General features: G+C 38.0%; 1 protein-coding gene across 1 annotated transcript in view; it reads right to left on the minus strand.

Moving 5' to 3' along the window:
• Window positions 1-5,158, minus strand: part of LOC107691518 (KH domain-containing, RNA-binding, signal transduction-associated protein 1-like) — an 8,571-nt gene extending 3,413 nt beyond the window's left edge. The window contains exons 1-4 of the mRNA XM_016490135.1: window positions 4,850-5,158; window positions 3,256-3,377; window positions 1,917-2,033; window positions 1,577-1,723 (exon numbers count right to left, since the gene is read on the minus strand). Coding sequence (XP_016345621.1) covers window positions 1,577-1,723; window positions 1,917-2,033; window positions 3,256-3,377; window positions 4,850-4,943 — 480 coding nt within the window. The 5' untranslated portion in view covers window positions 4,944-5,158. The remainder of the gene's footprint in view (window positions 1-1,576; window positions 1,724-1,916; window positions 2,034-3,255; window positions 3,378-4,849) is intronic.
• Between the last annotated feature and the right edge of the window lie 8,650 nt (window positions 5,159-13,808).

Consider the following 13,808-nt stretch of genomic DNA (forward strand, 5'->3'; position numbering starts at 1 on the left):
GATTTGGTTGTCTTTTCTTATTTAACCATAATCATGATACTGTAACTGTGGTGTCTTGCTCACTTTTCCGTGAACAGCTGTGCATAAATCAAAACTGGGACTAATGAAATTCAATAATAAAGGCAATCGCATTTAACAGTAAAGGCTTATATTTGAACGTTCTTTTCATTTATGAAGAATTATAAGCATGTGTATTATGTGATTTAGCCAATGCACATTTGTTCAAAAGCCTGGCAGAATGATCAGAAGATGCTAGGCAAAAGTTTTGTGTTGTTTACAGAAAGGACGCGCGTTCTCATCTTTTTTTCTGTTAATTATCATGTTGCGCTGCATGTCTGTTTTTCTTCAAAGCACCGACTTAGAATGCCTAATGTTGGTTTGATTGCTTGTGTTACATGATAAAATAAATAATCTTGCTTACCTGATGTAATAGATTTAATGCGAGTGCGGTTCGGGTCACGACTCGCGGTCTTTGTCAAACGGTTCTTGGTCTGGTACAGAATTAAATTAGTGCTGCTGTCAGATAATGGGTCGGGTGTTCTGTTAAGTACTGCTGGTGAACGCCCATGCAGGACTCTGCTATAAACTAGGGGTCGACCGATTATCAGCGCCGATATGAAGCATTTTTATGATTATCGGTATCGGTCATTTTCAAAACCAGGCTTTAAACTGCTTTGCGTCTCTCTGTCAGATAACTCCATGTGGGTGATGCGCCATTATAGGTAGGCTATTTCCCTAAACCTCCACACAGCTGTGTATTTTTCCGCCAAGGGGTGAGAACGTAATGATTACGAAAACGATTTATTTTTGATAAATATTTTATTTCAGTTAGTTTTTCAATAACTGTTGTTAGTTTAGTTTTTCATTAGTTTTTAATTTTTTTTATTTCAGTTTACGAAATTGTTTTTTCATCAATCGTTTTAGTCTTCGTTTACGAAAATAACCTTGCCTGGAACGCCACATAATCAGATGGGACGGTGGGGGCCGTTCACTTGCAGAACGCAAGCTTCTAGAGGGCACATAACTCTGAAGTAATGAATTTAGGTAAATGGGTGCAGAGCCAGTGGTGGTTTTGTAGGCAAACATTAATGCCTTGAATTTAATGTGAGCAGCTACTGGTAGCCAGTGCAAATTGATGAACAGAGGTGTGACATGCGTTCTTCACTAACATGACACTCTCCACAAGAACATCAGATGCTTAAAGAGTTGGACAACGTAACTACAGCATGAGAAACTAGCTCATATATGAGGCCATTTGCACAGTGCACAAAGGTCAAAGTAATTTACAAAAAAACACACGGTTTAGTGAAACCTTTCAGTCACTCAGTTTAGACACAAGAGTAAGCTTGAAAACAACCGATTTATCAGATTAAATATTAATCTGTTGCCACAGGCAAAGCAAGTAGAGTTACAATCCAACAACGCAGGCAGTTTGGACTTAAACAATGGCCCATTTGGAATTCATAAATCACAGCACTATAAACAGAAAGCTTAGACAAAACACAATATCAGCACTTGACTGCAAAGATCTCTGGGCTGTCTTTCTTGAATCCGGAGCAGATTTCTGAGTACTTACAGGGAACAAGAACTTTTTGATCTCCTCCATGGCATGAGCCATGCGCACATATGCCTCAGGAACAGGAGCAAACACCTCGATAAACACATGAAGCTCCATGGACAAGTGTGCATACTTTGGTTCTCCACTTTTCCTCAAGCCTTCCTCCTGAAAAACACAAAAAGTAGCTCATGAGATATAGTTTACCCTTAGTTTGTCATTAAACCTTCATTCTCACAGCAAGACAAATCAAATCAACATCAAATAGCCTAGAACCATCCTTTTATTCCTTGTTTTAGAGCTACCTTAAAAATCCAGCAACAAAAGTGAGGTGCCCCTGGTAAAAGAAAAAACACGTTACCTTGGTTTTGTCCCTCATGGATCCTTTCCCCAGCACAGAGATCTTAGCGCCAGTCTCCTCCTGCAGTCTCTTGATTGTGTTCCCCTGCGGTCCGAGGATCTTCCCAACAAAGTTAAACTGCACAAAGCAACATAAAATTAAATATTAAACCCACAGTGTTTGAAGAAATCTACAGCACCTCACTTAGCCTGACTGAACTTGTTTTCAAGGACTAAAAACTCAATAGTTTTGATCTTCCAGAAAAGGATGAGATTAAATGGAATGCAACGAGATCAAAGGCCAGAGTCGTGCACCGCTCAACACCAAAGCAAGGGTAACATTAGGCGGTCTGGGAACGCACAGATGAGGACACTCGGCCAAAATTGGAGGAAAATCTGACTCAGGAGATAACAAAACAACTGTTTCTTAGCACAAAACCAAAGAGAAGTGCCACTCAAAAACAAAAAAAAAGCAAAGAGGTAAAGTCCAACATTTAAAATCAAAGTAACCCACGGCAGGAAGAACCTAGGAGTCTGCTGTGGAATACATTTTAGTGCAGCTGACAGGTGTGAATCAAGTCATAAGCAAAGATCTAACATAATTTGTTGCCTCTAAGACATAAAGTGACCACACAAAGACAACTCTGAAGATGCACATCCTCAGGACAACCCATTTTCAATCAAATTCAAGCAAAAGCTTGATATAACAAGCTGTTCTAAAGAGAAACAGCACATTCAACTGGACTTGAGCAGCATAATCAGTCATGCAGAACGTGCATACCAATCTGACATCCAAGTAATACTTAAAAAGAAAAAAAGCACAAGATTGGATTCTGGGCAGAGGTGGAGCAAAATGAAATGATAAATTCAGCTAGTCTCAACTGATCTGGCAAGCAAACTTTAGAGAATAAACATGCAAGGTCAAAGAAAAACACTGCTACGCTCACAAACCAGCAGAGCACTCAATCAAATGGTCTGATCGCCTCTGGCAGGTAAGCTATCACGGGACGCGCACAAAGAAACATGCATTTGGAAAACATCTTAAGCCTCTTCATGACAGATTACAGGCCTTTCACAGGTTTTAACAATCAAAGGTTTGCAAAATTGTTAAAATATGCCCCTGGCGAGTTCAGACCTACTATTTCGCTCTTTAATAGTTCTTTCCAGTACTAATGCAATTCTTGCCCTAAAATAAGTTCTACTTTCCTTTAAAAAAATGTGCACCTCCCAAGAACCCTCAGGTGACCTTTGCATCCACTGAGGTATTACAAATTCATTCAACACCAGATCTGAAGCAGCGCACATGTAATCGAGTAAACCATCACAGCATACTTGTTCCAGAATACAACAGTGACACTCACCTTGGGGTACTGTTTGACTGGTATGAGAACCCTTTCCTTCAGTTTGATGTTTTTCTGGGTAAAGAGGTCCAGGTAGCTTTCTGTATCTTTCTCAGTCTCTCCTTTCTCAACCCTCTCGATTTCTAAAAGGCACAAGAAATAGTTTTTGCATCAGGTTTGAACATTGAAATGCAAAAACTAGAGCTACTTAATATATTTGAAAATACTTTTCATTATATATCATTTCATTAAATATCATTGCTTGACTAGCTAATTACATGCATTACAAATCTCAATCGCCAGAAACATTTGCACACAAGTTGACTTCTACATCAGACAACAGGGTCAGAAATTTATTGCAGTTAAAATCAGTTTTAAGAAACATGGTTTAAACCTTTAAAATGGGCATCACTAGTCAGGAGACATATTAACATGGTTACATTTCCCTCATTTAACATGACAAGCCCGATTAGAAGTTAATGTTTACAGGCCTGGGATATTTTTCCAGCCATCTCCAGGTTGTTTTACATCAATGGCAAATGCACATCTGAGATTTAAGTGTTTGCTTCAGGTTGCAAAGAAAAGCGCTTGCCTCAAAGACACTGGCAGAAAACGCCATCAATCAATAGACTAGGCTTTTTAAAGGGCTTTTCACTGCAAGTCTGATGCTAAACAACGAACACTTACATGCCTCTGCAAAGGTAACATAAGGAACTGATCTGCTAATACAAGCCACAAGATACAGTTAAAATCCCACTAGGCTGATGATATAAGACATGTGGTGAAACGAGGCCAGGAAAAGACATTTCCTACACCAAAAAAAAACTATTTAATCTCCAGATGTAACACTTCCCAGACTAAAGCCACATATGGATGGTCTTTATTACTACGACAAATCTCAAACTTAAAGACATTCACCCGTCTTCAATTTCATTTGACCAGGGTTGAACGATTTCATCTGCAGCTTTCCAGATCTTTCAGTCTAGACAAACACGATAAGTGCATGTCGGCTGGGATTCGACGCTACAAAGAAACGCAACGTTGACCCCCTGAGATAGAGCCCTCCTTACAAAACATGGGCGGTAAATCTTCATTTCAAAAAAAACAATTCATTCGCAATTCTAACACGATTCAGTCATTTTATATACCTTACTGAAAACGTATCTCTCTTTAATAAAAGTAAAATACAAATTAGCTATCGTAAAGTTGTATAAAACACGTAATCTGGTTCGAAAGTTTCCACTTCCTTATACACGGAGCGGAAACAGGACTGCTGCCCGGGGGATGACGGGGGTAACACTCTACAGCACTATGGGTTTCGAGCGCACATAACGGAGAAGTGTGCAAAGAAACGATACCATCCGGTAAAAGGATGGCGTTTGTGCCTCCGAAAAAGCATGGGAAATGGCTTCGGTAGCACGTGCCTGGCTCGAGCGGAGTACACCCCCCGCGCGCGCTGAAGCGAGACTTCGTAACGGTCTCCCCGCGTCCCGCAAACGACTACAGTCGATTCCCACCGGTTCTTTAAATAAAACTACAACTCTACATCGCAAAAAGTTCCCGGTTAGATTTCCACGCCTCTTCGCCTTCGTTTTCACAAAACAACGGCTTTTACCTGCTGTTATAAGTTTCGCGGCGTGCGTGAACGACGCGTCCAGGCTGTCGCGTTCCGCCAGCAGCTGCGGGAGGTATTTGTTATCATTCTCCATGTTGAGTTTGTGAGTTAAAGAGGATTTAAACACCAAACGTCCGACGGCGAAACTGTTTCAGTATCCACTTCCTGCAAGAGGTAATAGGAGGCACGGACACACGAGTGGCTGCTGCTGCTGCTGCTGCTGCTGAACGCCGCGCTGTGTCGAGTCTCAGTGGCTCCTGCACTCCGGCGTGCGGTTTGGAAACAGATGAACAAGAGCTTGAGACTTGAGCGAGCGGAAATTACGTCACCAAACTAGACGTATGGGACCGCCCACTTTGATGTGAAAGTTTTTTTGATTGAAGTCTATACAAGATTGCATTTGCTTTGGGAAGAAGCTGCCAGTCCCATTCAGTTACATATATATATATATATATATATATATATATAATAATTTTTTTTTCTCGAGATTACATGTATATGCTCCAGTTTATACGTGATTCTGATGCACAATATTAGTGCTGCACTGGTCATACAAAAATCATCTGTGTTCTTTCAGTAAATGTAAATCTGTTATGCATGAATTAATAACTGTTACGCTGTCTGGTTCTTGGAGACATCCACAAACGTTTGCATAAACTTCTGGGCTGATCTAAGTGGTAAATTATGAAGGAACGGTGCACCCTGCATAATATAATGTTTGCTGCCCCCCTCTGGATGAAAATGGGAAAAATAATTACTTTCAGGGGTTGGTGGTGATTGGTGAAAAATGTCGACAATATTAATATGGCCAAGTATTATTAAAACTTGATCAGCTGCATATCTTTTGATCTATAGATTATAATATAGTTGATGTACATGTTTATTTATTAGTTACAGTTACAAGACAACCCTGGCAGAGTGTGATCTCTGATCTGTTCGTCTGTTTTGAACTAGAGAGCATATGCTATACTTTTACACTATTATTGTTTTATAGGCATCTTTCACATACATACAAACGTGCTTGTTTTCCTTCATCTCTTGTGCTTCTCTTCTACTATAAACACAGCTCCTCTCTGCCAGCGCTGGCGAACAGTGAGGTCAGCCGTGGCTCAGCATTGCTTGGAGGCCAGTGAAACCTTTTTGTCCAGTGAAAACTTTCAGAACTGTCACACCTGCTTAGGCCTTTAGCACCACTACCACCAGCCTCCACTCCCCTTTTCCCCTCAGCCTCACTCAAGGTTAACACACTCTGTCTGTGCATGTCAGACTATTCAAACTCATAACAAAGTGGCTGCTGACTGCTGTGGCCTTTGAGCTTTGTTCGGCTAGCGTATATTCCTTTCTTTTTCTTCCCTGCTGCTTTTGTGCTTTGCCTCTCTCCTTCTCTTAACTTTTCCAGGGCCCAGGACAAATATTTATGGTAGTCTAAAGGACTTCACAGGGTTAATGCGGTGTTGTGTAATGCTGTCTTTTGATTTAGCATATAAAAATAAATGTCATTGGCTATTATTTATTAATGTATTTATTGCTATTTATTTCCTTGATTTTTCGTTCATATCTTCTTATTTAAAAAGCTTTTAAAGATGATCAGGTGCAGGCTTTAGCATATAAAACTGTCATGGGCTATTATATATTTAATTTTATTTATTTTATAATGCTATTTGTTTGTTTATTTCCCTGATGTTTTTTGGGTTTTTTTACAAGATGGAACAGTGATCTAAAATGTTACCCATACAGTTGCATATCACAGTAACATATGCTCACTGAGCAAGTAAATCAAGCAATACGAGAAAAGCTCCCATGGTTTTATTAACTGCTGGTGAATTGTTTTCCTGGAAGTACTGATGTTAGAGCTGCACATCAGGCTCTGACTTCGCATTGTGAAGCCAATGAATAGTGACTTTTCAAGCCAATTTAGAAGGCAGATCTCAGTAGTGAGGAATTGTTGGACTTGTTTCTACCAATGACTCGACATCCCAAACGGAGCTCATTCGTCACCTTAATCTCTCTCTGTATCCCTTTTCTGCTTTCTCAAAGTGAATTTCTTATGAAAGACAGATGTGCAAAACTGAGAATGTTTGACAACGGTTCTTAAATATGAAGACTTATAAATAACTTCAAACCAAGCAATCCATTTGACCCAAAGGGAAGCTGAATAATGGATTACTTTAAAGAAAATAAGTTAAAATTAGCACTCCAATGTGTTTGATGTGAAATAAATACAGCACTACTTTTAGAAGGGCTTGTAATTGCACTCAGAGTAACACACTTCTCCACGTCACAGCTTCACAGGAGCTCAGATAATTAATCAGCACAGGGTTTGGTTCCCTTTAACCTGCTTAAGGGCCTCAGGCTAGATCTGTTTCCTGAGAGACCAAAAAATCATAAGATACACTAATGATGCTGGAATAATCACTTCAAGCGAACAACATTTTCAAAGCTTTTCCACGCAAGCACACAAACACATACGCACAGGCTGAGAGTGAAATGCCATGTGTAATGTGCTTTTCCCGCTCTCTCTTTGATCAGTTTTGATATAGACAACATGCCAGTGTGGGTCTGGAGTCTTTATCCGCTGCACACTTGAGCTCTGGTTTCACACGGGGAAGTCGTGGCCTAATGGTTAGAGAGTCGGACTCATAACCCAAAGGTTGCGGGTTCGAGTCTCGTACCGGCAGGGATTGTAGGTGGGGGAGGGAATGTACAGTGCTCTCTCCCACCTTCAATACCACGACTGAGGTGCCCTTGAGCAAGGCACCAAACCCCCAACTGCTCCCCAGGCGCCGCAGCATAAATGGCTGGCCACTGCTCCGTGTGCGTGTGTGCGTGTGCGTGTGTGTGTGCGCGCGCACACTTTGGATGGGTAAATGCAGAGCACTAATTCTGAGTACGGGTCACCATACTTGGCCACATGTCACGTAAGTAGACTTGTAATGATATAGAGAGGTTGGGAAAAAAACTGCAGATGTTTCCTTATAATGATCCTGACTGCAAGAATGTCTCGCTAATGGTTTGTGATTCCTCAGTTTGGTCGCTGCGGTATAAGGTTAAATTGCAACAAACACTGGATGCATTGAGCTGAACTTGTGTGCAGGTTAATTGAAGGAAAATAAAGGGCTGGTTTTAAAAAGAAAGTTGCTAGAGATGATGAGTACTAAATTATAAAAGATGGTACCATGAAATTATAATGAGCAAATAGAGAGTAGTGATAAATGGCATTTGTGAGGGCCTCATAATAATTTCAAATCACCATAGTTTGCAAGTTCACCTCTTGTTCAAGGAATTTCAAGGATATTCGAGCAATGCAGATAGAGAGAGAAAGAGATAGATTTTAGCACCAGAAGAAAGAAAATCAATGAGATGAAAGCAATGAGCAATGAGAAAATGAAGAAAGCAATGAGATGACGTGGGGGAAAAAAATGTAAATTATTACATTTAAATAAATTTATTATTTATTTAAATTACAGTTAAAATGTAATTTATTACTGTGATGCAGTGCTGAAATTTCAGCAGCAATTACTCCAATTATTAGTGATCCTTCAAAAGTCATTATAATTGCTGATTTGCTGCTAAAGATGATATATTTCTTTATATGTTGTGTGTAATACATTTTTAATGTATTATGGTTACATAATAATTTAATAATAATTTCAATGTATTATTGTTATTATGGTTACATCTTGTGTAACATTATAAACATCATTACTGTCACTTGAGATCAATTTAATTTCTCGTTGCTCAATAAAAGTTTTCATTAAATTCAAAGTTATTATATATATATATATATATAGACACACACACACACACATTTCATTTTGTTTAGCTATGTGACCCTGGACCACAAAAACAGTCATAAGGGTAAATTTTTCGAAATTTAGATTTATACATCATCTGAAAGCTGAATAAATAAGTTTTCCATTGATGTATGGTTTGTTAGGATATGACAATATTTGGTCGAGATACAACTATTTGAAAATCTGGAATCTGAGGGTGCAAATAAATCAAAATATTGAGAAAATCGCCTTTAAAGTTGTCCAAATGAAGTTCTTAGCAATGCATATTACTAATCAAAAATTAAGTTTTAATATATTTACAGTAGGACATTTACAAAATATCTTCATGGAACATGATCTTTACTTAATATCCTAATGTTTTTTGGCATAAAAGAAAAATCAATAATTTTGACCCATACAATGTATTTTTGGCTATTGCTACAAATATACCCCAGCGACTTAAGACTGGTTTTGTGGTCCAGGGTCACATATACTCATACTGTATGTCAAAAATGGTCTCATTTGTGTCTATTTTATTTCAGACAATCACCTGAGACAATGTTGAAATTTAAATGAAGCATAAGAGCAACCCAATGGGGCATTGTATTTTTTAAATCTCATCTTCTCTGGTTTTATATGATGGTTTTGTTAATGTGTGAAGTTTTAATTGCTGAACCTTGTCTTTACCTAATAGTATCCACACACCCTTTCTCCGTAATGACTTTGAAACAGTGGTTCACTTTCAGTGCTTGAAACAAAAGCTTCAGTTTTTGAGGACATGATGTGTGTGACCTTACTTTTAGTTGTTTGATTGGCTACTATATTCATGAAGCGTTATCTCAAGTCTACTCAGGTCAATTTGACTGTCTAACTGGATCGGCTTGGCCTTTTGTTTGGGGAATGCTTGTCTTTCTCTTGTCCACCCGACTCATTCAAAACACACGATGTAGACAAGCAGTTTGAGGGAGCCACAGACACGGTTTGCAGTAAATGGCTTACTGCCAACTTTACTTTGTGCTTCACACATAAACCCAGCCATATATACCTCAAGCAATGATTCAGCGCATCCCAGAAGCTCTGAAACCATGCATCCTCATATGAACCAACCAAATTAGGGTTAATAGCCGTAATTTCCTTTTCTTCTTATTTAAAATGTGTTCCATCCTTTAGGTGGCCTCCATGTGGTGTTTGTCATTCATGTCACTGACTGAAGGCCTTCATTGGGCAGCATGCCAATGCATTAAAAGACTTTATAATTACTCGTGCATAAAGATTAGCCCCTCACATGCCCATCTGAACAGATTTGTCTTCTCCCAACTGACTTTAGTCAATCTATATGCATTGAAACCAAGTAGACGTTTAAGTATCTGCAAGGTCAGTGACATTATAGTTGCGTAGTTCCCTTGAGGGAACCTCTGTGGCTCCAACGCTAAAGGTACTAATTACCGCTCACACGCGGCGCATTTTCAAAGAGCAGATACCGATGAGATGCGAACGAGCAACGGACCGTTGTATGTGTATATGCATAATTCAAAAGCTAGGCTGAATATGAGCCTAATGGAAATCATCAACTGCCTACAGTGGAGATTAACCAGAACAGAAAGGAAGGAGAGCACCATGAGTAAACTATGCCACACGTACCAGGACAGACTGTGTCTGATCCTAATCGCCTGTCAACGAATTTACAAGAGCCCTCAGCACCTGACAGCAAGACCTTGAGTGCGGTTATCACCCTCGAGTACCGTCTCAATGTCAGGCTGACCGTGTTCACGAGCACATATGCACACTCACTGCCTGCCAAAGACACAAACACTCGGAGGATGGAGGGTGTAAATGACCTTTTAGAGCAGAGGGCTGAACGACTGCAAAGCACGAACTGGAATATGAAATCATGTACTCATTTCACATCCATTGTCCATATAATATGTGTATATTCCAAATATACCAAAAAAGCCAAAAAATATATTTCTATTATAGATGGTACAATATATTTACATAAATACATTTTTGATAAGCTCATATATTTTTTGGCCACTTCAAATACTTATATATCTATCTATACACTATTTATATATCTATACACTACTATTCAAAGGTTTGAGTTTTGTTTTTTTTTTATTAATACTTCAGCAAGAATAGCTAAAATTAATATAAAGAAACAGTAAAGACATTTTATTATGTTACAAAAGACTTATTTTTCGAAGATTGATTGATTGATTTATTGATCTTTCTATTCATCAAATAATCCTAAAAAATGATCACGGTTTCCACAGAATTTTTAAGCAGCACAACATTGATAATAATCAATGCAGCAGCAAATCAGCACAGGAATAAATTACATTTTAAAACATATTAAAATAGAAAACAACTATTTTAAATTGCAATAATGTTGCTGTTTTTATTGTATTTTAATAATCAAATAAATGCAGGTGAGCATAAGAGACGTTTTTTTTTTTTAAACAATAAAATCTTACCCCAAACTTCTGAACAGAAGTTTATATTTATACATTTGTCATTTACTGAGAAATGTTTTTTAACATTTGAAATATATTTTCTTGCCCTTTGAAGTACATTGTAAAATATATTGGCATCTAAAGTTGAAATGAAAAACAAATGGCATCTTTTATATTTTTCTAATTCATAAGTTTGCCTGTGCAAAACTTGCTGACATGATTGCCAAGGTGTTGTGGGTGGTTGCTAGGGCATTATATAGTTGTAGCTACGGTGTTATGGGTGGTTGCTGACCCAAGTCACAACAGCCCATAGGATTCTGTACATATAAATCTATGAGATTTTTCATTAATTTTATTGTGTGACATGGTGAAAATCCAGGTAAAATGCTTTGGCAAGCATCCTTAATAACACTGTTTACCGATACATTTTTCAGTGGTAACTGGCTGTAATATTGATGTGAATCTATTCCAACTCGTCCTGCGCTCTAGTGGGCCCAAGTCAAAAGATACATTGGCGCAGAGGAGGGAAAGAGAGGTCGAGGGTGAGCTTTTAAGACTCCAGACTGTATTGCTCATTGTAAATGGATGTGTCTTGCCTTCTGAAAGCTTTTGAAGTCCTCTCTTGATATAACAGGTCTGTAAAAATCTGTGTGGCCGTGACATAACTGAAAGAATGTGCCATCAGGGGACTTCTGAGAGCGTTAATGTACCATCACCAGATAATAAAAAACAAACCTACAGAGCGCTGTAGAGGTGGAGCGGGGCACATCCCATAGATGTCACACTCATTCAGTAGTAAGAGGAGTTTTATTTCAAATGTGCTTGCAGTGCATGTCATCAAAAAAGCATGAATAAAGTGCACAGAAAAGCACCAGGCTAATCCTTTTTCTTCATCAGGGCTTAGATCTGTCAATGGGGTCTTATTTCAGGAGACTGTGAATCATGCGAGTTGTAATCTTTCAAAATGCTCTTAACTGTTGGAAATTGCTTTATTGGCATAGAGTCTGTTCTGTTCAATTATTCACTTTAAGTTAGGAAGACTAGGTTACTGTAAGTACATGATTTTGGATGACAGCACTATTAAGTTGTTGTTGTTGTTTTTTTGCTTATTTAATCGTTTTTGCTTATTGCTTATTCAATGTGTATAGCTCAATTCATATATTAAGCAATATCAATTATGTAAGATTTTTAATGTTTTTGAAAAAAAGTATTGTATGTTCACCAAGGTTGCATTCATTTGATCAAAAATACACTAAGAAAGTAATATTGTGAAATATTATTACAATCCAAACGAACTGTTTTCTTTCTGAAAATATTTTTTTTAAATGTAATTATAATTGTAAAATGAAATTTATTTCTGTCATAAAAAGCTGAATTTTCAGCACCATTACTCCAGTCTTCAGTCACATGATCCTTCAGAAATCATTCTATACTGATTTGCTGTTCAAGAAACATTCCTTATTATCAATGTTGAAAACAGTTGTGCTGCTTAATATGTTTGTGGAAACCATAATACTTTATTTTTCAGAATTCTTTGACAAAATAAAGAACAGCATTTAATTTGAAAAACAAATATTTATATAATATTCAACATTATTAATGTCTTTACTGTCACATTTGATCAATTTAATATATCCTTGCTGAATAAAAGAATTTCTTTTTTTTTTTTAATATTTTGAAAGCTAGTGTATTCACACACACACACACACACACACACATATATATATATATATATGTGTGTGTGTGTGTGTGTGTGTGTGTGTGTGTGTGTGTGTGTATGTGTGTGTGTGTGTGTGCATGCACTAGCATTCAAAAGAAGTCTATTCATATGCTATACTTAATACATACTTAACCCTTAATCGGTCCCTGGGGTCCAGCTGACCCCATTTGAATTTTCCTTTATTTTTTAAAAGTGTTCCCTTCATTCCATGGGCATGAAATTCTGTGACTTTTCCTAAATAATCTATCTAAACACACACACAAAAATCGGGACTTGATTTGGTTGTTCTAAAGGTGTGTAAAAAAAAATCACCGTTAAAGGTCCTTGGGGTCAGATTGACCCCACATTGAAAATGAATGGGAAAATGTAAAAATTGTTTGTTTTTTTTTCATTTCATTTGTCAAAATAAATAAATAAATCCAGTATAAATCTGAAAATTTCTACATTTAAATAAAGGTCTGGTCCTAGACCATAAACACAAAGTGAAACGAACTTTCTATCTCATACACACACACACACATACACACACACACAAACACATACATGTGTGTGACTGCAACAGAGAGTATTTTTATAGAAATTGGCAAATAAAATCAACAAAACTGGCATAAATCTGAAAAATGAAGTTCAAATCAGATTTAAAATCATAAGAAATAGTTTACTGATACTGTTTTTGAAACCAAATCTTTGCATAATTACAGGAAGCACTGCATCTAACTAGTGTTGTCAAAAGACCCGGTATTTCGGTACCAAGTCGGTACTAAAAAAATGAAAACGTTACGGTACCAGGTTTTCTTAAGAACCGGTGGTACCGAGTACCCGGTCAACCCGGTTCTTGAAGCGCTATCAGACAGCTATCCTCTTCCAGTGTTGCCAGGTCCGCGGTTTTCCCGCGGAATTGGGCTGGTTAACACTGTTGCCGCGGGTTGGAAAACGACCCCACTAACGTGATATTTATCCCCTGGAATGCGAATTTTACCAGGGGAACCCCGCCAAAACATGCTTATTTTATC

This window comes from Sinocyclocheilus anshuiensis, unplaced genomic scaffold (genome assembly GCF_001515605.1).
Source record: "Sinocyclocheilus anshuiensis isolate Anshui unplaced genomic scaffold, SAMN03320099.WGS_v1.1 scaffold162, whole genome shotgun sequence".
In the NCBI taxonomy this organism is placed as follows: Eukaryota; Metazoa; Chordata; class Actinopteri; order Cypriniformes; family Cyprinidae; genus Sinocyclocheilus; species Sinocyclocheilus anshuiensis.